The 27,556-nt window shown below is 44.5% G+C and overlaps 1 protein-coding gene across 3 annotated transcripts in view; it reads right to left on the bottom strand.

The window, feature by feature from the left end:
* The window catches only part of GLRX3 (glutaredoxin 3), a 36,884-nt gene that overhangs the window by 4,122 nt on the left and 5,206 nt on the right, over window positions 1-27,556 (bottom strand). For 2 of the 3 annotated variants that reach the window (XR_005793761.1, XM_040486807.1), the window contains exons 2-8: window positions 21,369-21,477; window positions 12,451-12,525; window positions 11,504-11,705; window positions 6,477-6,649; window positions 6,176-6,237; window positions 4,030-4,087; window positions 2,243-2,295 (exon numbers count right to left, since the gene is read on the bottom strand). Coding sequence is in view for 2 of the 3 variants with exons in the window: in XM_040486807.1 (XP_040342741.1) it covers window positions 2,243-2,295; window positions 4,030-4,087; window positions 6,176-6,237; window positions 6,477-6,649; window positions 11,504-11,705; window positions 12,451-12,525; window positions 21,369-21,477 (732 nt within the window). In the remaining variant the exon portion in view is untranslated. Of the gene's footprint in view, window positions 1-1,555; window positions 1,558-2,242; window positions 2,296-4,029; window positions 4,088-6,175; window positions 6,238-6,476; window positions 6,650-11,503; window positions 11,706-12,450; window positions 12,526-21,368; window positions 21,478-27,556 lie in introns of all 3 variants that reach the window. The other variant, XM_040486808.1, reaches the window with a different exon arrangement.

Genomic DNA, 27,556 nt, shown 5'->3' with positions numbered 1-27,556 from the left:
GTCTGTCCTTAACACTCCGTTCCCAGCCCTCACCCCCGGAGCCGCTGCTTCTGATGTCCTGGAAGCTGCTCAGGGAGCGGGGAGCAGCTCTGACGTCTGTGACCGCTCGCGGACGCCAGGGCTGGGCCAGACGCTCGCCGCCCAGGACGACGCCACCGCCAACAGACGCCACCTTATGGAGGTGTGCCTTCCCACGTGAAAGCGAACTTATTTCAGAACACACATGCTGTTTTCAATACGCACAAACCAGTGAGAGTGGTGTGCATTCATGCTGCACAATGAACTCTACTTGTTATAATGAATGAAAAGTCACTGCATGGAAACCCAGCCATATCTACTCAGGACTTCACCGTCTGGTGGTCAAGGAATCAGTATGAATGCAGGACTCAATTCCTGCAGGGAGACTGCGGAGACATGTGCGGTCCCACAAACCGGCCAAAGAAAACGCCACATATAAAAGATAAATTTCGGGTTCCATAACACCAAAACCACCTTCACAGGGAAATCTCACTCAGTAAACAAGTTCCCAAGAAAACTGTTCATGGTGCAGAAAACAGTCAAAAAAACAAGATGACAGGATAAATCAGCACCAAGTACCAACAGGACTGTCTGAAAGCAAGAGAAGATTAAAAAAAAAAACCAAACAAAAAAAAAACAAGACCCGGTGTAAGTTTCCCTTCAGGTTGAACTAAAGGAGGCAGATCTCCTAGTCTGAACAGTACGATGAGCGCGAATTACAGGTCCACAAGGGAGCTGAGAGGCACCGGGCCCACGCACGTGCAGGCGTGTGTGCAGTCACGACAGCCAATGCGTCTCCTGAAAGTTCTGTGCACAGAGTACCTCCATACCTCCGTGTATGCTCGGTACACAGCCCCTCGAGGCGTGTGTCTTTGGGCAGAGAAGGCGAAGAGGAGTGTAAGAACGGAAGGAAGGAATAAAAAGCCAGAGCTTTCTCCACAAACTGACAGCTCTCAGCAAGAGGACAGACTGTTCAAGGTGAAGAGCGGCAAAGGTCCCCACGGCCCCGCTCACCGCAGAGCCGACTGTGTCAGCAAGTCTGCAGCTGGGAGCGCTTTGTCTCCAAAGAAGCCCCTCTGTTCTGGGGAGCAGGTACTTGCAAATCCAAACAGGATTAGACAGGTATTGGGCGACTCTCCACCGAACATACGAGCTGAGACGGCCCGATGCTCCTGTGCCCTGGCTCCATGGCCTCGTGGAGGTACGCCCTGAGGGGACACGCTGTCACTAGAGACAGGTGGCCTGAGCGTGTCACACCGGGGAGCTGTGACAGAAGACAGAGAACGGGGCCATAAAAACTGATGACCAAAAGCAAGCCAGCCTCTGCTCTGTCCTCGGGCAGGGTGAGGAAGGTCTGGCTAGAGACCATATGACAAAAGACTCTTTAGACTCTCCTCTGTAAAATGTCACCATCACTTGAAGAAATCAATCTTTGCTTTTCATGTCCCCAGAGTTGTATTTAACCTGTGCTACTCAACTGACTACTTTCAACCATGCCCACGCATGTCTAAATATTTCAAAAGATTACCTTCCCCACGACTTCAAAGAAATGGTTAATCTCTTTAAAGCCATGGCTAAAAAATTAACTTAAAAACTAAATAAAGCAAGCTATGGCTAGCACAGTAAGAACATTAAAAAGAAAGTGTTGTGAAATAAGTAAAATAATAATAATAATAAGCAAATACATTTGATGAACTCTACCGAATATGGGCGAAGTATCTCCAAACAAGTGGTTTGTTTTTGATCAGAAAAAAAGCAACTGCAATCCTCTTACCTGGCAGCATTACCGCTGAGCAGATCAAAAGCATGAACACAGCCTTCAATTTACCCTGCTTCTGAGATGCACAGAATGACCTGTACATGGGCCCTAGGCATTTGATAAAATGTTGAAAACTAGAATAGTTTTTAAGGAAATTAAAAACCTCTAATACATTTCTCTAAAATATCTTTGTGCGTGTTCAAGAACTCAGTTATTAACTTTCCTCTGGGAAAGCAGACAAATAGTTATTCCAGTAATTGCCTAAGAAGCTCCTTTATGTTACCAATCAGTTGATACTGTCCAAAAAATCCTCTTGTGGTCTAAGTTAGACCATTCACAAAGCACCACGGCAAAAACAAATAGATAAACATATACAGATAGAGCCACAACAACCGAAAGGCATCAGTGGCACTACGGATAACTGAAGTTTCTTTAACACACCATTTGAAAACAAGATTTACCTACCCGGTACTATTTAGTATCTCCAGAATCTGTTTGCTGAATCCACATTTTGCTTCCTAAATTTAGAAGGGGGAAAAGAAAACACACACACATGTAAAGATGGATTACATTTCCTACTCAGCCCACTGGCCTGGTCCTGTGGACGCTCTGTCCCTGGGACACAGTGGGCACAGCGCACTCCAGTGACGAGCCTCCCAGTGCCTCTGGCATCACAGAGCAGTGGGTCAGCTGGGATTTCAGGAGGCCACCAATCCCCACCCCACCCCCCTTTCAAGTCCTGACCCATCCGGACATCACCTGGACTCTCAGCCCACAGACTTCCTTCAGGCTCTACCCACCGGGGATGACACGTGTCCTGGAACCTGACAGTCGCTGTGGTGACACGGTCCTCAGAGGGGAACCTTGCCGCTCTACCAAGACTTGAGTTCCTTCTCCACTCGCTCTCAGATGACCTCGCCTCACCTAACCTTTCTGCACTGAGCGGGATCATCACCTGCCTGTTCCCAACTGGACTTTTACTCCCCGGTTTTTAAAACGTATCTTTACGTTATAGAGTCGCAGAGTGCCAGGCTTCTCTGAGGTTATGGAAGGGCTACACGGTTCTGTCAGGCCGCCAGGTCCCAAATCCTAGCGATCCTGGAGGGAAGACTCGGCACCACATGCATTTCTCAACAGCGCAAGGAACTCTGCTCCCAAGGTGTATGAATACTTGCTGACTTCCAGAAACAAACTCTTTTGAGAATAAAAACCTGCTTTAAACAATCACCAAGAAGATATAAAAAGATGACTTTATCACTACTGGGAATTATTAACTTCCTCTATTTTGTTTTAATAAAATTAGTGAGCCAGTCAAAGAAGCTAGGTCCTGATCTGTGATCTCAGCATGCTGAGACATGTATCACCATTTTCCCGGTTACTGCTTACACTGCAACAGTTACGTTGACGACTTATGGTAACTAGCTGGTTTTACTGTATTAGTTATGTTAACTTTCACACTCGCTGTCACAACCTCGCTCTCCGGGAAGCACACTGAACACTCACACAAGGGGCCGTGAGGCCCTGGGAGGCGAAGCAAGCAGCCCGGGACGACAGAAGAGACGGACTGCCGTCCCTCCGTTCCACCAGCCTCGCCTCCCAGGGCTTTCACCTCTTCCCCTGGGCCACGAGCCAGACTCTGTGTCCCACCTGCCTACCTCTGTCACTGGCTGAGAATAAAGGAAGGGAACACAGCCTGGTTTCTGGAGATCTCCGTTCTAGTCCAAATACAAATGATAATCAGCTTTGCTCAAGCTGCCGGTGGGAGTGCTCTTATCTAACTTGGTCCTCAAAACGATGCACAGCCAGTATGCTCCTTCATCCAACAAGCTCCAGGAACCACCCCATTACAAGTAAGAACTGCCAAACTTTCACTCAGTCATCAAACCGGTGCCCCCGGCAGCGACAAGGCTCCCCCTGCCCGGGACGCGTGCGGACCCAACTGTTCACTACACGAGCCCAGGGACTCAAGTCGGGACGGGACAGCAACTAACAGAACCAGGAGAGGGTGAACAGTGTTGACCAAGTTTGGCAGCAAAGAGAAACGCACCCCGCTGAGATGTGGATGTTATGAAGTCAGGCAAGATGTGGATTACTTTGCTTGATCTCCATAAGCACCAATTAAGGCCCGGATAACTTCCTGATGCCACTATAGCTTCATTAGCCACAGCCAGGAGAAAAGATTTAAGCGTCCCCTAGTTGCAGATGTTAGCATCAAAAGAAATTACAAATAAAACCATTTTTGAGTTCTTTACCTGTTTGTTTCCTTTCATAAAGAGCATCACAGAAGCTTTATTTGTCAGTACTTTGAGCCTGAAGAGAGAAAATTGATATAAAATGGCTCAGCTCAATTATTAAACACCACTTTTGCTCCGCTTCAGGAGTAACATGCATATTTGAGGGATAGCAGGATGATAGTTCACAGCTTTGAGTGGTATTAAACAAGCAAATGCATTGACATTTTCCTTTATTTCATTCTCTCCCTGAGCCACCATAAAACACAATATGGCTTTTAAGGCAACGAATGTTCCTTCGAGTTGCAATTCAAGCCCATCAACTCACAGCACTAAAAAAATAATAATAGCCAATTCAGTAAGGAATTGTTCAGGAAGGGGCCTGTACACTGAGCCCACCCACAATTTCCAGAACTACATCTTGTGGGCTCCCTTCTCCGCCACGAGGCGGCACACGGCCCCACACTCCCCGATGTTCACAAGGTCACAGGGGGAACGGGAGGTGCTAAGTGCCGGAACGCCAGCTGCTCACATCAAACGCCCCCGTCTTAACTTTGCGTTTCACACTTTGTACGATCTTCCAAAGGCCATCCCCCACTTGCTGTCAGGAGCGGCAGCCGTCTGCGTGCCGCCTAAGGGTCAGTCACAAATCCCAGGACAGTCAGCGTCAGGACAACCTGTGGTGGTCACGTCATCAGATGCTCTTCCCACCGGTGCTCTGGGTCACTCACAGCTCAACACCTCCTCAGAGAACAAAGCGATCACAAACGAAACACCCAAATCATGCTCAGGGCTTCGTCACGTACACTTCCGGTAGAGTACGATGGGCCGATTCTCAGAAAAACTCAGAAATAAAGAATATGGTGCTGATCGCCGTCAGTCACCTGCAGCGACCCAACTATCTGGGCCCAGGAAACCAAAACAAGCGCTTCCGTCCGACTCACAGAGACGTCGCCAGAGCCGGGAACTGAGGCTCTGGCCCTGTGCTTGCCAGGAGCACTTCAAGTGATTACTCAGAATACAAGTGTATCTCTACAGCAATCTCTATGGGACTCCAGCTATCTAGTCTGAGGCCACAGGAAATATAGATAGACACAGCGCATTAGGAAACGAGACAGAAGGTCTGATGAAGACGAGGACGTAAACAGCAGCAAGACAGAATGAAGGCAGGTACTAGCGCATACAAAGCACAGCAGGTTTCTGAGGCCACTCGGCCTTCGTGAGCCACCCAGGTTATTCAGCAAAGAACACAACTGGGGACCCAGAGTCAACAAAGGCACTAGGAGACTCACTGTCCTACCAAAAAGGCAGCAAAGGGTCTAAATCATTTGAGAAAGTGTGGCACTTAAAGGTCAGTTTGACACACATGGGACACTGTTTATTAATCAAGGACAGATAAATGAGGTGCTCACTATTAAACACTTTTATCTCAAAATGCCGAACGGCAAGAAAACTACAAGAGGAGGCTTCGCCTTACAGACTCAAGCCCCAACTACGAACGGCTGATCCACGGATGTATTTCAAAATAAATTCTTCTTTAAACCTCTACATTAATTCAAATTTATCACAATAAAAATCCCTGTAAGTCTCCCTACAGGCCAAAGTCCAAAATTTCCATAAGATAAGATCTTTAAAAGCTGATTGAGATCTTTCATACAACAAAGACCAATTTTTACAGCTCCAAATCTCCTTGAATTTTAAGTTACCATGGTTAGAAAGGCAGCGTGAGGCCCCCAAAGTGTTTAGGCGGGTACCACACGCGCGGCCCTCGCTCCTCACACTGGGCACTCTTCACAGCCCGCGTCCGGATGATGCTGAGAGGAGGGGCTGTTACTGAAGGCTGAACGCCGGGACCGCTGGAGCCTGGCTCCGAGATGCAGAGAAGTAAGTAAAACTTAGTCATTCCACCGAGACAATGACATTTCGTTCTATGAAAACGAAGAATATCCTCCACGTGCTCATTAAATTGGCACAAAAATTTCTCCAGTGCAAATGAGACCTTCCCAAGTTCGCATGACTAGTCTGACTGCAAACAACACTCTTATGACCTCGGCACACGAAAACAAATCCCTCGTTTCTATATGGAAAGAGCAATGCAAAAACCAAGAATTAGGAAATATTTTTAAAGTAATAAATGGTAGACTATTTGACACTTTTAAACACTTACCTTTCTTCTAATTTGGGAGCTTTGGGGCAAATTGTATCTAGTTCGTCAGATGCCTCCAGCTCCTGAAATAAACACATGTGTAAGTTTAAGAAACGTTCACTACAAAGCAACTCTCCTTGGTCGTACCCTGACACAGAATATCAATCAACCATCTCACCAGAAATACTTTGCATATACTCCAGATTCATATTCGTAAATGTTGAGATTCTTAAGAAATTCCTACTTTACATTTATTACAGCACTTACAAAAGTGTGCTCTACATGAAAATTCTTTACAAGGTACAGACTTCTCAGTTCTAACCTTGATTATATCAAGTCCTCCTATGAGCTCCCCAGACACATAGAGCTGGGGATAGGTAGGCCAGTTGGAGTATGTTTTGAGGCCCTGACGAACTTCTTCATCTGAGAAGATGTCAAAACTGCTAAACTGAATATTGTGTTTGTGAAGGATTTCCACCATCTGCTTGCTGAAACCTGCATAAGAAAAAGAAAATAAAGAACTTAGCTTCTCTCTTACACATGATTTTAAATTAATTCACAACACACATTAGCTACTGAACAAAGATGTCTGCCTCAATCTCACCCGTGATTTAATTAGCATGGCTATACAGCATGGAAAGAGAAAACAAATTCCAACAGCCCCTTATCTGACCTTGAAATAAACCACGTGTTCAAGTGGGGCTTAGAGTTTAACACATTTGTGAATTTTTTAAAAAGTCTCTCTTTATCAATGTTCCTCTTCAGTATTAGGCATGATTTTGTTGTAGGAGAAATAAGGCTGGTCAGAAAGCCCCAGAACCTGCCCCACCCACCAACGAGACAAACAGTTGAGCCCTGGATGGCCACCCCACCTTCCCGCACATCCCCATCGATCAGGGGACGGATTCGGATGCCTCCACGGTCCCTCCCAGCCCTGCGGTCTGTGAGTCTATGAGAATGAACACTGGATGGGGGAAAAAAAATCACAACAGTCATTTTTAACCACTCCGTGAGCATACTGAATCCCAGCCGTTTGGTTTCTGTTGCTCTGGAAGTACTTCCTGAGTGTCCATTTCAGGAGCTCTCAGCCCATATGATCTTTAACAGAATAAATTATCTAGGTCGAGGAGGAATGTGTTCTGTTAGTGGACACTGGATACACTGAGTTTCAAAGCTGTCTTTGGTGTTGTTACATAGGAACTGTCAACAGGCTGACAGCGTCTTTCTCATCTGGTGCTGTTACCTGACAGTGTCCTTTTGAAAACTATTTACATTCCCCAAAGTATGTAATGTGATTTTTTTTTTTTTACTGCACCATAGTGACAATCTTTGTTCCGTGATTTTATTATACTTTTGTGACACATTTCTGTCCTGTACTTTTTTGACATCATTTTCTTATTATGACATTAGTACTGAAGAATAAGAGTGTGAATACCAGTCTTTTATAAATCTATTCGTCTTGTCTGAAAAGAGGATATTTTTCTTTCCATAAGCTAATTCTTCCCAATTGTTTTTCAATACTGTGTACCACTTTACTCTTTTCACACACCATCCTTCTTTTCAAACAGTCATAATTCACTGGAAAATGACCTGTTCTTCAGGTGCAAAATTCCTATAGGATTTCACAGCATCAGCAAGTATTTTTAAATAAAATCAAATCATCAAATTCAGTGTGATTAATTGCAAGAACAGGCTTCACCTGCTGTCCTCCAAAAGCACTTTTACTACGAAAACGGAGATGTACTACTGAGCTCCAAACAATTTTCAAATCTACAGTTTACTGAGATGAAGCACTGGTATTTGTACGGCATATAAGTTGCTTTCCCTACAACTGAAGTGTTAAGTTCATGTACAGCCTGAAGTAAAACACTGATTCTGAAATTTTTTTCGCTCATCTGGGAGTTCATTAGTAAACAGCTAACGGCTGATTGCTGATGGTTATTCTGTTGCCAATATATTAACTCATTTCTACTGTAACTGGCTGAGGAAAAGCTTTCTTTTAGCTTTAGGCAATTACATGCAGACTAGAAAGATTGATGGGGAATGTTCAGCTTTTAAGGGTTAAAGGAGCAGACTGGAAATGTTATGCTTAAGGATAAAACAGTGAGAAGGCTTCATTCCAATAACAAAATATTTACACACTTTTAAGAAAAACGTATGCACGCAATTACAAATATTTAAAAGCAGAAGAACCACTTAGCTGTCACAGAACCACCGCTTCTGTCTGCAGTCATTTCTACTCATGACAGAAGGCATGAACAATAAGCCTGACTGGTACATTTCATCTAGTAACAATAAAACCCTAAAGCCCACTTCTCAACCTACAATGTTTGTGTCAGATTTAAAAAGAAAACCCTGTTAGATGACTTTTGCTGCAGAAGAAAAGTCTGTCCCGTGATTCAAATACCCTTTGCTTTGCTAAAAGCTTTGTTAACTGAAATGGATACAAGAATTCCCAAATAACTTAATTAACCTGCATGTTCAAGGATTTAACATTCTGTTTAAAAAGATGTACATCTCAGTATGTCTTGAAAATCTGCCTAAAACACGAGAGCCCTCTCTTTCCTGTCCTCCTGAGGAGCACAGAGTTAAGAATAATCTAGTTCTTTGACAACTGACACCCTATCACCACGTCCAGCTCCTAACACACTACCCAGTTCTGCCGGGAGAAGCCAAAGCTGAGAGCCACAAAGACAGGGTGTAAAGTGTGAAAGGGCTGGGCTGAGATCAAGCGGGGCTCCAGGGCAGACCCTGAAACGGCTCTCAAGGTTTCCCTGACAGAAAATTTAAATGTTATACATTCATGTTTTCTGATTACCCGAAAGCAAGGTGGGGTCGGCTAATCAAACGTAACCGCAGCTCCACTCCACAGAGGGGGCCCACGGGGAGTACCGGCTGCCACTGACAGCAGGGCCTTCCGAGGGAATTCTTTCCAAATATGGAAATACCAGCCAGTGGCGTTCGCGAGCACTGACGGTCACTGCTTGTACAGAGGAGGCTCCGCTTGTACCTCACCTCGGATGTGCGAACACAAGAGCAAAACCTATTTTCCACTAAGTGGGCTCAGAAAGGAAGAGGGTGAAAGTCGAGTACATTCCTGAAAGAGAACGGTTTCGAGATGCAGAGTCCGTGTAGCAGGGCACACAAAGGGGGACACAGAGCCAGAGCCAGAGGAGCATCAATGAAGGAAGTGGCAGGGTACAGGCACAAGAAAGGCACCTTCTAACTGATCCTTGAATAGATGTTTTATTAAAGAATACCAACATTCTAAAATGATCTATTTCCCATACGTCACTTACTTACTATACTTGATACAAAGACATGTTGTTACACAAATCAAGACCTCAGGAAACAGAAAAACTTGTCAAAAACATAGTTATAAAAATTATAAAGAATAAAGCAAGTACTTGTTTGAAATGAAACTGTACCTGTTAAATTACATATATCTAAAAATCTTGTTTGAATTCCCCAATTACATCTCTTATTATCTAGATGTCTGTAATTATGTTTTTCAGATTGTCCCAAAATGTTTGAAAGCTTCTTTTTTACTCTAACTTGCTTTTTATACACTCTTCTAAATGCCAGTTAACATACAAATGACTAGAAATGCATTATAAGTTAAGTCTAATGAAGAGGTAAGCAGAAAAATGGTTATTCCTCAGGGTACTTCTAATTTATTGGAATAATCATACAACATCTGATTCGAAAAGGATCCCCAAGACTGGCTCCAACCCCAACGCCACCAAAGGAAGGACCTAAGGCACCGAAAGGGTCACTGACCTGTACCTACGTCATCAAGGGTGGCCCTGGGCTGCAGCCCCCCTGCTGTGACACCCGGCCACTGTGCTTCCCCCTGCTGCCTCAGCACACCTTCCCCAAGCTGCGGGTTTTACCACCTGACGATCTGGTAAGGTCACCACTCAGAAAAGAGTGAGAGGACGGTCCTGTTCGAACCCAAAGAAGAGAGCACTGTATCGGCTTTACTGAGGTTTCCTACGTGGGAACCTGTCATTCAGGTGCATCCACGTGACAGCCAGTTCCACTACTCGTCACATTTCAGTGAAGGCACTGAACAAACCCCGTCAGACTCACGTTGTAAGTCCTTGTTATTAGGTCACCACAGAAAGCACCAGAAAGGATTCTCCTGCCTGATAGGGGAAAGTAAACCAGCCACAACCTCTATTAAAAACAAACAACCACAACAGAGACTGACTCTTGCTACCTGGAGTTAACTCTGGTAGAGACAGAGTTTGCTTTTCAACATCTAAACAGCAAGCATCCTTGGACACGTAAATGCCAGCAAGGAAATTTTTCAAGTAGAAGTGAGAGCTAAAGGAGCCTTTTATCGTTTTAAGATGGGACTCAACATGAAACTTTAAATCTTTAAAACTGGACTTCTTCAGAATCTAGTATGTAATTTGCTAACCATATAGGGAAGAATTTACAATTAAAGCTATGCTAGAAGCTAGGTTATTTTTATAAAGTCACACTGGACATGCAGTAATCTTATCAACAGCACACTCAATTTTACTGCCACCTATCTGAAAAAAATTCCCCCCTGTATAGTTGAAACAAACTGATTCTCAACAGCATCATCAAAAGGCATTAAATGCTCAATTATGAAGCAGAATAATGTTGTACTAGGCATAGTAAAAAGAAAATAACATAAACCCGATACCAGAGGGGTCAAATAAACCCTAAAACTTACTTCAGGAGAAAATTACACGCGTACATATGCATGTATATGTGTGTGTGGGGGGGGGGGTCGGGGGGTGGGTGTACACATACACAGAAAACAAGAGCACCTATAAACTGGGAATGACAGCAGTAGTTGAACTCTAGTCGCATAATTCGATGTGTGACAACAGGGAAGGCCAAAGTACAGGGGGAGACACAGAACCACCACCAAATTCTGAAACTTTTTAAACCGCTCAATCTGGGCAAGGTGAATAAAAAGAGACTCCCAAGAGAGACAGGAAACCATTAACAGCAAACAGAGCTGAACAGACAAAAGCCCATTCACACAACAGCAATGCCCTCCCAACTCTGCTCCCGGTATGCTGAGTGGCTTTCCATCTCTGGGTGCTTATTACATAAACAAAAATCTTCAACTGGATGACTTCTAAGAAGCCTCTGGGTTCTGAAATTCTCTGTGTCTGTGGTGCAAAACAGATTCTCACCACCTCAATACAGAGTGTGAGCGGGAATTAGGACCTTCCGGATTTCCTAAAGCTGTCTCCACACAGGCGAAGGAGGGACGGAGTGGCAGGACCAGAGCACGCCCACCCAGCCGCACCCCACGCCGGTGGAGCCCACTCTGCTTGCGTCCGTGTGAAAGCAGCTTCTTACCACAGCGGGGCTCCTGAGGAGTCCCCTTCATAAACAACATGCAAGGGGCAGCATGAGTTAGTTTCTTCAGGCGCAGGTTGAGGTCTTCTTTAGGATGCTCATTACCGCTGGGTGGGAAGGAGCCGCTAGATGCGTGTCGCTGAACTTTTTTGGTCAACTCTGGGGCGTGTGCACCATCTAATCGGTCAATTTTCTGAGAATTCTGAAGTTAAAAAAGTCATTTAAAATACGTGCGGCATAAAGCTCCAAAATTATAACAAGCACGAATCCACAGCTCTAGCTGATTTTTAAAGAGGTCAACACTACTTACTATTAGGTGAGTTTTTAAAACTCTGATTACCAATTGGCGGAATGCATCTCCATTTCAGAAATATGTTAACTGTTTTCTTTCATCCCCTTTTTGGGAACATACTAGGAAAACATCGCTACACCTCAAACTCAAACCAGATCAGAGTCCAACCTTAAAGAGAAAAGATTTCCTCCACCCTCGTGGGGATTAATCTGTTACTAAGTACAAATGCAGTACTTGGAGGAACTGTGGGGACACTCGGAGGTGCCCCGAAGCACAGATTTGCACCTGCTTCCTAAGAGAGTCATTAATCAAACCAGGACCGGCCAGATGTTCCATTATGTCCAGGCACATGCCCTAAGCAACCAACTTCTACCCAACGGAGGGGACATTTTGCGGCTATAGCCAAGTATCTGGATTGTTCTCCAGAAGCTCCAATTCTGGTTGCTGGTCCTCTACATGGCCCATATCACTTCTGCAGGATGCCCCAGGCCAAGCTCTAGCATCAATGCAAACAAGGAGACTACAAGAAGACGGGGCAAAGCAAGGAACAACCGAGTGTCTAACGTTCACGGATCAGGGAAAGGGGTAAAGGAACCAAGATTCAGCCCCCCGGCCCGCTACAGATGCAGGATCTCTTCTGCGTCCTTATCCTTACCTTGAAAAACAGAAAGGTGGGAACAGAACTAATTTCGTATTTTTCAGATACTTCAGGAACGGCTTCAGCTTCCAACTTTAAAAACAAAAGAATATAAAGCTTGATTATGAAAAGGTCCTTTTTTACGACTTCAATATGTCTACCAGATTCACATGCAGCATCCCTTCAAGTAGGTGATGTTTCTAAAGAGTCTGGTACAAAAGTTTATGACACATTTACATTTAAATGAGACTCACTGGGCTGGTGTGTCATCCACTGAGTCCGCAGTGTCAAAACAGGTTCAGAGGTTTTTATTTTGTTGCACATTTCGAAAGATGCCTGGAGGCTGTGAATAAAATTTTTGGTGCACTAGTGACCTAGTAAATTTTCAATCATATGCAGCTACTACTATATTGAAATCCATAAATCACTGACCCCAGTTATGTCATGATTACAGTGCTTATTTTCTGCCCACAGCAATTCTTGCTGTTTGCTCTATTGACTAATTTCAAGAGGCAGTACATCATGACTGACAGTTGCAGCCTTCTGCAAATTATGAAGCAAAAAGGAGTATTTCTTCAATAAACTATTGATGTCTGATAAATTTTACTTTTAACCCCTGCAAGGCTGCCGGACACTAGGCAGAGATCTTGCTAGGTTATCTACTTCTGGGTCTATTCATACATTTAAATGCATTTTCAATAAGATGACTGCATCCTGCTTGATGATTTCCTTGAGGCCCCTCAACGAGACACGGTGTGTTACCTGACATATGAATTTCACGCAACTCGATTTCTAAATAATTAGAACACAGTTCCTGTAAGCTATTTATGTGCAGGATTTTGTAAACAATACACTTTGAGAGAAACTAAGACGTAATATTGTATCCTTCCCTCACAGGACTTTCAATTTAATATAAACTTTTTAAAACCAATAAAAATCTGAATTCACATTATACCTCTAGGAAATAAAATTTATTGATAAATTATACTGTTAAAAGAGTTAAAGATCTATATCCTGTATTTTTCCAGGAAGAGAAGGTTTCCACTGGGCTTGAATCACTATTCTTATCTAGAGCCTTCCCCAATCCAGCATCCATCTATCCAAATGAACCTGGACGGTAAGTGGGAGGCACAGTCATTCGTCTTTGGTTTCTATCTTCTGTCTCACACATTCCCGGGTGCTCTTTTACTACTTTATTTTTATTTCTTCAAAACGCCCTTTAGACAAATATTTTTAATTACCTTCATCTTTCAAATGTATTAACGTGAAAATTATATACGTTTCAAGTCAACATCAACTGTCCAATAAACTAAAAAAAATGAACAGAGAGAAGACAAAGCATTTGGAGACCACTATGTAGAACACGCTTTCTGAAAGTTCTGAAAACTTCTGTGCCGTTTTCTTTCAAACAATTGCACACTCAAAGCAAATAACAGCAGAGAAGGCGATGACTGGGGCAGCTCGTTATTTTCTCTTGCAAATAATACCCCTGGAGTGCCCGGCACACACTGGCACTGGGTAAGGCTCAGTTACGATCCCTATCTTTGGTACAACTGGATTCTAACAGCAAAATAACACAAATTTTAAAAAGGGGCAGTACTAAGGGGCACCTGGGTGGCTCAGTAGGTTGAGCGTCCGACTTCGGCTCAGGTCATGATCTCACAGTCTGTGAGTTCGAGCCCACGTTGGGCTCTGCGAGCCGGGAGCCTGGCGACTGCTTCTGATTCCGTGTCTCCCTGTCTCTGCCCCTGACCCGCTCATGCTCTAGCTCTCTCAAAAATAAATAAACATTAAAAAAAATTTTTTTTTAATAAAAGAAAGGGGGCAATACTCAGCAAAAACAAGATACTATGGTCTTAAACCAAACCAAAACAGGCAACATCGGGAATCATAAAAACACATTCCTCTGTGCTGCTTAAAGTTGACCTCTTCTCATATTCCTGCTGGTTTCCAAGGGTCTCCCTTAGTGACAATTCTTCTAGGAAGCAAATCATCCTCTTGAAATTCCTAAAGCCAGGAGGATCACCACAAGCACCTCTCCTCAAAATAGCTCCCAGCGAGATGACATCTTCGTAAGACAAAGGCAGTGGTGACAAACAAATCCTCCCAGAGCAGGGGCCAGGACTGTCACTAAAGGCACAGCCATTCTCCCAGAACATCAAGGGTTATCTGAGGCCCTAAAACCTTTGCAGCAGTAAAATTCTCTGGAAACATTTTTATTGGATGTAAAGCAACATGACAGTTCTATCAATGAAAATAGAAAATAAATAAATACTGAGAAGTGAGCTGCATTCAGAAAAGACCAACGGCAGTCAATAATAGCTATCTTTCATGGAAAACCTACTCGGTGCCATAAACCATGACAGGCTCTTTGCATTCAACTGCCTAAACTACTTAACACCTGGAAAAGTGTATGGTACATTATCATCTCAACCTTACAGGGGGCTAGGTAAAGATGTAACTTGTCCCAAAACACACAGTCACTGGGTAGGAGAGAAATAAACCCAAGACTGACTACAAAACCTATGCTTTTTTTCACTATACTACGGTAAACTTTTTCTACTATATCGATCAAAAAGAAAGATTAAATTTCAAAGATAGGATTTATACATGACTTTAGCCCTCACCAAACACGAACGTTTCCAGAATGGAATTTCAGACAAAATGCCTTTGTTGGGAACCATCTACTTCCTGAACCATGACTCTCAAACTCAGACCCTTCCCATGTGCGGTCGGGTGAGGAGAGGCAGGGAGCTGTTACCACAGCAAGGTTAACTGCAGAGGTAGGGAACTCCCTCTCTAGAGGGTCACCGAAGACCACTATGATGGTAATGGCTGACAGCTATGATTAATCTAAGCCAGACACTGTTCTAAGTGCAGTTTGAATACTGAGTCATTTAATCTGCATGATCATAGATGCTGTCATTACACCTAACTAACAGAAGAAACTGGAATTTAAGGAGGTTAGGTAACTCAGCCAAGATTCCAACAATGGTGAGCAGTGGAGGAGGGCAGTGTAGCTCCAGAGCCAAGCTCCTCTCTACACCGCCAAGCTACCATTTCACCAAAGCCAATGGTTACTCTTTGTTCATCATGTTACTGACCTTTCGGTATCATTAGTACGACCGCACCCACCTTCTCATGATACCCTTCACTTGGCCTTCCATGTTTTGTTTTGTTTTTCCTATAACTCTCATGACTCAGTCTCTTTGGCTTCTTCCCTCACATCTGGCCAACCTCTCCACGGCTGGCACATCCCAGGACTTGGTTCTGAGTGCACTTCTCTTATTTACGCTCATCCTCCCTGAGCGGTCTCATCTAAGAAACACCAATATGGCGACAACGCCCAAGTTGTATCCAGGCCAGACCTCCCCGCTCAGCTCCAAGCTACACACTTGACATCTGTATGTGGATCTCTACCAGGCATTTCCCACCAAGCCTGTTCCTCCCCAGGGCATCTCTGTCTTCTTTCATCCAGCCAGTGATCCAATCAAAAGGAAGACAACTTTGATTACTCCATTTCCCTCACCCAACATCCAACCCGTTAACAGGTCTTCTGGGTTCCCCCTCCAAAATACAAGCCAAATCAGACCATGACGTCATTTCGATGCTCCCTTGCCACCAGTGTCCAAGGCATCTCTTACCTGGCCTGTGAAATAGCCTCCTAACGTGCGTACTTGCTTCCAGTCTGCATCCTTCCGCCACTTCAACCCACTCCCCACAGGACAGCCAGGTAAGCGCTTAAAACCAGAAACTGATGTGTCACTTCCACTGCACTCAAAATAAAACCCAAACTCCACCAGTGCCCACAGGTCATGTGGCTGTTGCCTCCCCTTCCAGCCTCCTGCCATACCCTCTCCCCCTTCACTGGCCCCACCGGTGGCCCATATGCAGGCCAGGCCCTCCAGCAGTACTCACTTGCTAATCCACAGCCTAAAAGTTTGTCCTGGCTCTCCCAAGGACAGCTCCTTTTCCTCTTCCAGCTCTCTTACTAGATGCAGCTCTCCAGCCAGACCGGAATAAAGCGCCCATCAGCCCAGGTTCTCTTCTTCCACACCTAATTTCTTTCCTTTCAGAACTATTCTCTGAAATTACCTTGATAACGTTACCCAATTACCCTATTGTTGTGTACCCCCAGTGACTAGCATAGCAGTGGCCTGTAAGTGTTGGGTAAATAAATTTTGACACAATACTGAATAAATGGTGGTCACTATTGCTAAGCCAACAACGGGAGTGACCACTGGCCAGCGTGGCACTGATCCCCAAGGCTGAGGAGAGAACAATTAAACCTGACATTCAGGAATATTTTGTTAAACATCAAAAAGAGGCTTCTTTCTAACTCTGTGACTTGTGATATTAAAGGAAAACCTTTCGAAGTAAAATTCCTTGTCCAAATAGATCTTTAATGTTTTTGATAGCTTTTTAAAAGACCTTTACCAAACGTAGCCCAGGAATGGCTAATGAACTGTTAATTGTTAATTTTTTTTTTAATTACCAAGACAGCATAAATAAAAACTAGAATATTTTTTTTCAACGTTTATTTATTTTTGGGGGACAGAGAGAAACAGAGCATGAACGGAGGAGGGGCAGAGAGAGAGGGAGACACAGAATCGGAAACAGGCTCCAGGCTCCGAGCCATCAGCCCAGAGCCCGACGCGGGGCTCGAACTCACGGACCGCGAGATCGTGACCTGGCTGAAGTCGGACGCTTAACCGACTGCGCCACCCAGGCGCCCCTAAAAACTAGAATATTTTTAAGATTTAGCAATTCTACTTGAATTATCTGAGAGGCATTTTTAGAGTTCTCCAAAAATGGAATCCTACATATGTTCTCTAAGATGCCAAATAAACTGGTTATTCTCTGACACTGAAAAACAGGAATTCAGCTAAGTGGTACCTAGTTACACAGCTGGCTGGCACCCTTCTGGAGATGACCCTACATTGTCTGTTTACAAACACTAACTGAACAGACATTTAGAATTGAACATTTCTATAACCACACAGAAATTATCTATACTGATTTTAGAGACCCTTAGAAACTGAACTGTGAGCTGTATTTTAAGATGCTTGTGCATTCAAGAATCAAATTATAACAATTCCTATTTTTTAAGAATCAAAAAATACAAATTTAAGTATCTAACTCCTATACCTTTGCCTTCGTATCTGAAGTTACAATGGACGTAAAATTCAAGTTCGGCAGGAACTATACAAATCAGATTACTACTAAATAAAATACAGTAGTACAAAACCTCACCAACCAGGTGTCCAATAAGCTTGACTTTGAGATTTTATGTACCAAAGTGCCTTATATGGTAAAATGAGTACCACGGCTTAATTGAATCAGAATACCAAGCTGGAAGAGGGGTGGGGGAGGCTGGCATAGGAGATGGAAGCCAATGACACAAAGGAAAGCAATAAAAAAATGAAAACAAGGTAAGGTACAGGTCTCTACTTCAAATATCCCACCACCTACTCAAGAAGCCAAACAAAACAGGAATTAAACGACAGAACAGACAGAAGTACAAGATATTCTCTAATCGTTGAACCATAGGCACAGACTAAGTTTGGAGATGGGGGAAAAAAAAAAAAGCCACAGGGGTACATGGGAGACTTCATATAAAATGGATTTGATTTGAATCATCATGTTGCACACCTTAAAAATATACAATTCTCATTTGAAGAAAAAAAATAATAAATTTAATGTAACAAATTGAATAAAATATTTCAATTAATAATTTAAATCACAATAAAATCAAACGTAAAATAAAAAAAAATGTACAGCCACTCTACGAAAAGACGAATTTGACTCAGACCTTGAATAGAACTACTGGTACCCAACTACCCCATCACAAGGAGCCTTATGCTGTTCTCGCTCCTTCCCACCCCACTACCACACCCTAGACCTTGAAAGAGTCTATCTACCAAACAAGGGAGTAAACAATAAACGTGTATTCCCGTTTTAAAGGCAAAGAGTTGGGCGCCTGGGTGGCTCAGTCGGTTGAGCGTCTGACTTCGGCTCGGGTCATGATCTCACAGTCTGTGGGTTCGAGCCCCCCCCCGTCGGGCTCTGTGCTGACAGCTCAGAGCCTGGAGCCTTCTTCGGATTCTGTGTCTCCCTCTCTCTCTCTGTCCCTCCCCTGCTCATGCTCTGTCTCTCTCTGTCTCAAAAATAAATAAAAACATGAAAAAAACAAAATTAAAAAATTTAAAGGCAAAGAGCTAACAAACTGACTTTACACATTTTGAAAAGCAAGGACATGTAACATTTTAATTAGCCATTTAATTTCACTCTGAACAAATGTTAAGTTTTCAGTAAGACTTTGGGCAATAAGAGCGACTCCTAGGTCTTCTCGAAGGCCTTGGAGGTGTGCGAACCTCCTGTGGGGCCCAGAGCCTTGGGTTCGGGCTGGATGGGGCAGCCAACGCGCAACAGCGAATCACCGCAAGGCACGGGCACAGACGTGGTGCCAAGGAGCGTGCGTGCACTTCGTCACCAGCCCATCAGTACAGGAAGGAGGGTGTTCGTCCACGTGCAATAAATGTGAGAGTCCTGCCTTTCAACAACCTGTTCCAGTGAGCACAGACTAATTCGGACCAAAACGTACGCTAACTTTTCTCAGGTATTACTTTCCCATTGTCTACAAAACAAGAAACTGTTGGTGGTCACAAAACTCTACACTCAAACTATTAAAGGGGCGCCTGGGTGGCTCAGTCGGTTAAGCGTCCGACTTTGACTCAGGTCACCATCTCACGGTTCAAGGGTTCCAGCCCCGCGTCGGGCTCTGCTGACAGCTCGGAGCCTGGACCCTGGACCCTGCTTCAGATTCTGCTTCTCCCTCCCTCTGCCCCTCCCCTGCTTATGCTCTGTGTGTCTCTCAAAATAAACAAACAGTAAAAAAAAAAGAAAAAAAATTAAGTATTAAAAACATTATGCTTGAGATCACCTACATGATGATTTTGGAAATCTAAGTTATAAAATGGACTGATCTCTATAATTCACAAGTCAAAAATGCCAGACTGTTGGCAGTCAAAAAACAAACAAAAAAAACTAAGAAATCAAATTAAAAGACACAGAGCAGAACATCAGTTCCCTTCCCTAGACTGTTCAAAAAGCTCTCAATAACAATCGACAGTTATTTTAAAATGAACTGCACCCTCTCTTCCTGGGGAATGCCAACAGACCTCTCAAATTTTTTACTTATTTGCTCACCAATTAAATTACCTACCTTACAAAGTCCACTGCAGGTTATCCCTGCCATTTAAAGACCAACTACTCCACAGAGTGAATTTTCAGAAAGTAATGACTCCTGGGAGAACTGCCCCACCTAGCGCCAGCCCCTACCCCCGAGAGGCAGGTGCAGTAGGGTTCAGGCATCCCCAGCAGACCAGGACTTCCAACGCCTGGCGAGACGCTTAAGCACTTGAACAACTTAAAATCTCACTGCCAAGTGTGGTACCAATGTGAGAAGTAATTCTATAGTCTCTTTAAATAAACCATTCAGATGGCAGCTCAGAACAATGTGTCACCTAAACCTGTAACATTATACACATAAAAGCAGACTTGCAACAATTACCATCATCTTGATTAATCTTATGATTGAAATGTTTAATCATTCATTCCACTTGTAATCATTATCTTTTATCACTGACCAAACATGCAGTTTTAATGTCTCCTTCTATTATTTATACTGGACATTTTAGGGTTATATTCTAAGGTTACATTTACACATTTCATTGGAATTTTAAATAAGTCCTTAAATTTTAAAAAGCTAGCTATTACTTCTATATTTGCTCTATCTTCATTAAAAAAAAAAAAAAAAAAAAAAAAACAAAGGAATCATGCAAAATTAACACAGGCAGCCCCTTCTTTATAGGGCAGGACAGCGGGGGGGTGGGGGGGGGGAGGTGCAGGGGAGCTTCGCGTTGTACACCTTTCACGCTGTTGTGATTTTGAGACATCTAACTGCAACACCATTCAAAGCACACTTATCTGTACAGAAACTGCCTGAAAGTTTTATCTCCTGTTACACAGGTGAATTAGCCTTCAGAATTCTGTTTTCAGTTGATACAAAAAGCAGAAAATAGAGATGTCACTTTTAACCCCACATGTGGGTATATTTACTAAACATGTCCTCTGAACTCACAAATTCTGGTTTTATAAAATAAGGCTTTGGTCTTTCTTGTTTCTTTAAATCTGAAGGATTCAAGTTTCTGAAACCAGGGTTTCATTTCTAAGATTCTCGGCTTCTCTACTGTGGCTTTGTTGTTTCAACCAGTACTAAGTCCTGAATGACAGCATTAAATGTGCTAAACCAAGTAGCTAATCCACAGCCTCAACTATCACTTCCTAGTACATGCCCACCCAAGACACAAACTAGGAACTAGAGCATGCAAAGCTGGGTGAAAACAAGGCAAGCCAGAGAGACACCAGATTCCTTCCTTCTCTGCTTCCTAAACAGGTCAGCAAAGCTTTCGGTTTCTCCTATGGGTCTGCATTTACCTGACCCCAGATCCCAGATAGCAGCTTCTTTCCGTTCCCCGGGTTCCCAGCCGCCTCACACACCCTTTCTCCAATCACTTGGCACATCACACCTTGCTCTTCGATGAAGCAAGTTCTGTTAGTATTTTTACCGTACTAAAACCACAATGGCCCACACTGAATGATCTAGTCTGCTTCTGTTCACAAACATCCCCGCTGCCCATCCTGCAATCTACCAAGCATGTGTCAGGGAAAGTATGGTGATTGTTACACTACTCGGTACTTGAGAAGTGCAAAGCAATTTTAAGATTTTTAAGAATAATCTACTGCAAAAATAACAAATGCACCAACTATAAATGTAGAATCCCACACCCCTCCTCCCTTACGTTAGTAAAACGCAGTCTGCATCATAAGTCAGAATTAAGCTCACAAAAGATGCGACACTGGAAATACAATACCTTCACAAATGAAACTTGAGGGTGCTCTTTGGCCAACTCTGCCATCACGTCGTTCATCTGAGCACACTGCGGAGCCCATGGCGCCCAAAAATGGACCACGAGGAGGGACCTAGAAATCAACAAAACGCAATGTTTTAAAGCTACAGTGTCTTTAAAAATTTTTAAAATAAGGAGATATGTATATATATTCAATTCTATTACCAAAAAACCTGTACAAGAACTGCCTGAATTGCTTTTGTACTGCTACAATTTTGTTGTATTAAACAAAGACTGAAATGGAAGGCTTGCAAGGTCTTGATAATCTTTCGGATGAACTTTCAAGTCAATGGTATCTCTTGAGTGAAGACTTACTTCATATGAAGTGGTTCTAAATATTCATCCATCCCAACTCGCAGTCCTATAAATCAATTATGTTCTCAGATCCTTAGGAAAGGGGGAAACTAGATGTCTGCACGATGTCTCTGAAAAGGGACTGCAGATAGATGGTCACTACAAATTCTAGGATTCACTTTCTAAGCACAGTACTGTGGAGGCAGAGGTATAGTTGTGACCACAGGAACAGGAATAAAATGTTGGAAATGAAGGCACGCAGGCAGAAAACAAGGGGAAAAAAAGAAACTACTTTTTACAACAACATCCTTTTTTTACATTATACTACAAAAGATTTTCTAAAAATTGATAGTATGAACAGACAGGACAGTGGATTAATAAATTGTTGACTAAGTTCTTAGGCATCTCAGTGTATATTTATCAACTACTTTCATACAAAATTGTCTTGGCAAAGATATCTTTTAAGTCTATCCTCATACTGAACTTAAACACCCTTCCACAGAATTCTAAGTTCAAATATAACCACCCCCAATCAGAAAAAATGTGAAAAAGCAGGAAAAAAACACAATTAAAAAAAAAAAAATGTTACATAGAGAAAGGAAGTAAGGACAACTAACCTGTGGGTAAGCAAAGGAGTGGCGACCTGTAAAACCAGTGAAACAGTACGGCTGAGAGAAGAGTGAGCCTCCCATCCAGCGTCAGAGAACAGAATGAAAGGGATTTCAGAGGTAGGAGGGGCAGGATTTGGTTGGTGACCTTAGAAGCAAGGGCTAGAGCGACTCCAAGTTTCAGTGATTGATGGATGACCAGCGGTGGCAGCAGGCATGGGTCACATATACTAGCCGCTAACCTGAGAGGAGAGGAAATCTGGTGGGCTGCTAGTGATGGTCTCAAACTCAGGAAAGAAGTCTGTGCTTCATCTGCAGACAGACTTGGTAATCAAGAAACAGAGCTGGCACCAAGCTCTACAAAAACACAGAGGACTCATCAACAGGAGTTGGGACAGACAAAGGAAAAGGAACCCGGCAGTAGACCAGAAAATGGAGCCTAAATGGAACATTCTGGGGCTCGATTCTGTTGTGCCCCTCAAAGGTTAAGGGGCCTCACAGAAGTCAAGAGAAGGAGGAGGAAGGAATGACAACCATCTGATGCAGGTGGCAGGGCACCAGCAACGCTGGACGGCAGAAGCACAAGTCGGACTGCAGCATGCGGGGGACTGAACCTAAGAGGAGGAAGCAGGTTGCTAGAAATCTACACTTTAATAAGAGATCTGTCTGTAAACAGGGGGAGTCCCAGGCAGAGGCAAAGGCAGGCTCAAGGGATTGGCTTTTTTTTTTTTTTTTTAGTTTATTTATTTATTACGAGAGAGAGAAAATATGTGAGCGGGGGAGGGGCAGAGAGCGTGAAGAGAGAATCCCAAGCACTGTCAGCGCAGAGCCGGATGCAGGGCTCAAACCCACGAACTGTGAGATCATGACCTGAGCCTAAACTGGACGCTTAACTGACTGAGCCACCCAGGCGCCCCTGTTTTTTTTAAATACAAGAAAATCTTCACGTTTATCTTGTGAGGGGGTAGTGCCAGTGGAGAGGAAAAGGTTGAAGGCAAAAGAGCCTTCTAAGGATGCAAAGTCTCGGGGCGGCAGGGGAGGGGAACCTAAGAGCAGAGAAGAATTCATCTTGACATAAGGGGCAGTCTGTTCCAGGTCAGGAGTGAAGCAATCCAGAATGGGTAAAGCTACGAATAAATGTTAGATACTGGGGGAGGGGAGAGTAGGAGGAGAGTTGGGGAGACGCCGTTTTCCCAGGTAGGAAGCGTGTCATTTGCTGAAACAAAGGAAAAGGGAGGTCTGAGTCCCAGGCGGCACTGAGGCAGAAGGGAGAGCTGCCCGGGGGCACACCAGAGGAAAGCGGCATGTTCTCAAGAAAGACCCACCTACGGCTGGAAAGGACGTACTGTGGGTCCCTAATCAACAGGTTATCGCTCGTGTCCAGCAGAACTCAGAAGCTCCAACGTGTGGGTAGGTGGGCCTCAGGGCCTATGGCAGGGACTATGCTGTGTTTCACCAAGTGTGGTTTCCTTCTCCTCGTGGGCATACAGCCTGACTACACTTGCAGCTGTCTGGGGCCCCAGAATGAGCTCTGGCCAGTGTGACGCAGGCCATAAGTGATCTACCTGCCCCTCAAAAACCTCTGAATGAGCCTCTGCAGAGGATGCTGGGGAGGCTCAAAAGCCTAAGGGGACGGGGAGAAAGAAAAGAGGCCCACAAAAGGACCTGCACACGAATGTTCACAACAGCCTCAGACACACTAGCCAAAAACCGGAAATGACCCAAATGTCTACAAATTGGAGAAACTGTTGTCTATTCATATAATAAAATACTCCTCAGCAGTAGAAGGAACTAATGACAGATCCATGCGACAACATGCATCTCGAAAGCATGCTGGGCAAAACAACCCAGACATAAAAAACCAGCAGCTGTAGACTCCATTTATATAAAGTACCAAGAACAGGCAGAACTAATCTACACTGACAGAAAGTGGATCAGCGGTGGGGATTACTGGAAAGGAGCGAAAGAACATTCTGGGGCTCGATACTGTTGTGACTGGTGATTACTTGTGTACGTACAACTATAAAAATTCATCATACCTAAGTATTAAGATCTGTGCATTTTACATGGTGTGTATGTTCATACCTCATTTTTAAAAAACTGGGATACCACTTTCTACTAAACTGAAAAGGATTTTTTTTTTAATTTTTTTTTTCAACGTATTTATTTATTTTTGGGACAGAGAGAGACAGAGCATGAGCGGGGGAGGGGCAGAGAGAGAGGGAGACACAGAATCGGAAACAGGCTCCAGGCTCTGAGCCACCAGCCCAGAGCCCGACGCGGGGCTCGAATTCACGGACCGTGAGATCGTGACCTGGCTGAAGTCGGACGCTTAACCGACTGCGCCACCCAGGCGCCCCGAAAAGGATTTTTTAAATAATATTCCACAACCAAAAAGATGGAGAGAGCCAAGCATTTCCATATCCTGCTGGTAAAAATTAAACTGCAACCTTTCAGAAATTTCCTACACACGGTCAAGTATCTATCCTAAGGAGGTAATTAAAGAGACAAAGATTTATGTATATGAATACTTTTCCATTATCTTATAGAAAATAACTAGAAAAATCAATTCTTCAACAATACTATAGTTTTTTTAATGGTCATACAATAAAATACTATCAAGACATTAAGAATCATTTTTCAAGGAATTTTTACAACATGTAAAATTGCTCACAATATGATTGTATTTTTAAAAATTAAGGGGTGCCTGGGTGCTCAGTTGGTTAAGCGTCCAACTTCGGCTCAGGTCATGATGTCACGGCTCCAGTTGGAGCTTCACATAGGGCTCTGTGCTGACAGCTGAGAGCCTGGAACTGGCTTCGAATTCTGTGTCTCCCTCTCTTCCCCCGCCCCCGCCCGGGGGGGGGGGGGGGGGGGGGGGGGGGGGGCGCCCCCCAAATAAACATTAAAAAATAACTTAATTAAAATGTTACCAAACTTTATAATAGTATGAACCGATCTATGCAAAAATAAATAAATAATGCACCTGAAACTAATATACTGTGTCAATTATACTCTAAGAATTAAAAAAACGAAAAAAGTACACCTACACAACTTAAATTCCAGTATCACTAACATGGCTTTGAAGAGTAATTTAGGTCTTAATCATGGAATCTTCCCAATTATAAAATAGCAGTAACTAATACCCTGGAGTGTTGGGAAGATCAAACAAAAATATGAAAACGTTTTGAAAACGCAGAAGTATGATAGTATCAATAGTTATTTTACATTACCCACAATATTCTCATATTTAGATGCTTAGCTTTCTAATTAAGTACCCCGGGTCTGGTAGCATGAGGATATAAACCTGAAACAAACATAAACGCTGCCGCCGCCCTCTCTTAGGTTATAGGTAAGAGTACTCTGTAATCCAGTGTGCATGGTGTGCCGTTTGAGGACCAGGTTCAAATCCCAACTAACGTGACTTTGGACAAGGTAACAGACACCTTGGTTCTTCATCAGCAGGATAACTGGTGCTCGATAAATAGCAGTTTCTCTCTCGTTAGGTGTTCTGCTCCTGCAGTTCCTCATCTGCAGATAACACCAGCTACCCTTTATTAAATACCGCCTATACTCGACTCGTAAGTATTTTACACACGGGCAAAATCTCAATTACTCTGCAGATGGGTACGAACATTCCGCCCAGCACAGACCAGCTGAGGTGTCAGCGATCTACAAACACCTGACACGACGCAAGCAAAAAGTTCAATTCACGTAAAATTTTAAAATTGAGAAGTGATGTTTACAGAGCACATTTTTAAATGACTACAATGCCAAGTACGATTTAATTTTTCTTTAAGTAGGCTTCACGCCCAGCGCGGAGCCCAACGCGGGCCCGAACCCACAGCCCCGAGATCAAGACTCGGGAGGAGATCAAGCGTCTGAGGCCCAACTGAGCCACCCAGGCGCCCCTACTTAGTAACGTAAATGCTTCCATTTTCACCGAAACCGGCAGATTTATTCCCTTCCTGGATGCCATGCATCATTGCCCAGGTGCCTGTTTAATCGCTACGGAAAAGGTGTCTTGTCTCCTGGGTCACTTTAAGTGCGGGCCAGCGGCAAGAATACGTGGTACGGTACGGACTGTGTTATTTTAAGGATTTTTATGAATAAAAAATGAAACCTAAAAACCAAACTGTGCAACACACAGAGCAAAACAGTCTTTCAGGTGATAGTAAGTTCAAACACGTCCGGAGGGCAGGCCCGCGCAGGCCCTGGTCCTTTCAGGAAGCGTCCACCTTGGCTGTCCTCGGTAATCTGAACGCAAGCGCTGGATGAGTCAGAACCCAGCTTTCATCAAGGAGTATTGGTCATTTCTCTCCTTCCTCCCCACCCCAAACAATTTTCCAAGCAAGGCTCAAAACTCAAAAGAGCTGTTCTGGTCAATACCTTTGACTCCGCCACGTCCCCAGCCCATGACCAGCCACAAGTTCAGGCAGGAATTCTCACCCTGCTCCATTCCCAACACAGGCACCTAACTCCCCCGTTTCACTTGCTCTCCCAAGCAGGGCACTACCTGCCCCTAAATCAAATCCGGGGGGGGGGGGGAATTAATCCCACGGAATTGGGTCCACAGGCACTTACTGCCTGGGACCGCCATGCAACTACTCTGTTCCATACTGAAAATACTCCGGGCTGACGATCCCGCGCGCCAGGCGAGGTCGCGGGGTACACGCACCGCCTCCTTCACCCACCACAACCCTAGGGAGCCGCTACTCTAAGAATCCATCTCACCGTCGAGGAAACTGAGGCCCGGTAATGAAGCCTGCCCAAGGGTCACAAGGCTAGGTAGTGGCGGGGCTGGGGACTGGCTCCCCGGCCATCCGGCCCTGGAGCCCCCACCGTACCCGGCGGCAGTAGAGCGGTACGAAGCTCAGAGAACCCCCAGGCCCCGGAGGGCTCACAGGGGGAGGCGGCCCCGGAAGCCCTGGCTCGTACGCGCCCACCCAGTTCGGTGTCCCCTAATCCCGCGCAGCCCCGCGGGTCCCCTTCTGGAGCCGTCCCCAGGGCCAGGAGCGCGTGTGCCAAAGCAGCACAGACCCCGGCTCGGCCAGCTCCCCAAACAGGAAATCCCCGTCTGCGGCTGCAGGTGAGCTGGAACACGCGAGCGCTACCCGAGTATGCACACGTCTCGACCGCTCGGCTCCAGGGAGGCAGAGTCACCTAACCCGCTAGGCCCTCCTCAACCGCCCGCTGCTGGCAACGCGGCCGCGGGGTCTCCGCGCCCCTCCCCCGGCCCCGGGGCCGACT

This window comes from Herpailurus yagouaroundi, unplaced genomic scaffold (genome assembly GCF_014898765.1).
Source record: "Herpailurus yagouaroundi ecotype Mexico unplaced genomic scaffold, PumYag 163, whole genome shotgun sequence".
Taxonomy (NCBI): domain Eukaryota; kingdom Metazoa; phylum Chordata; class Mammalia; order Carnivora; family Felidae; genus Herpailurus; species Herpailurus yagouaroundi.
Note: the sequence above shows the minus strand (reverse complement) of the source record. Positions and strands in the feature narration are given on the sequence as shown.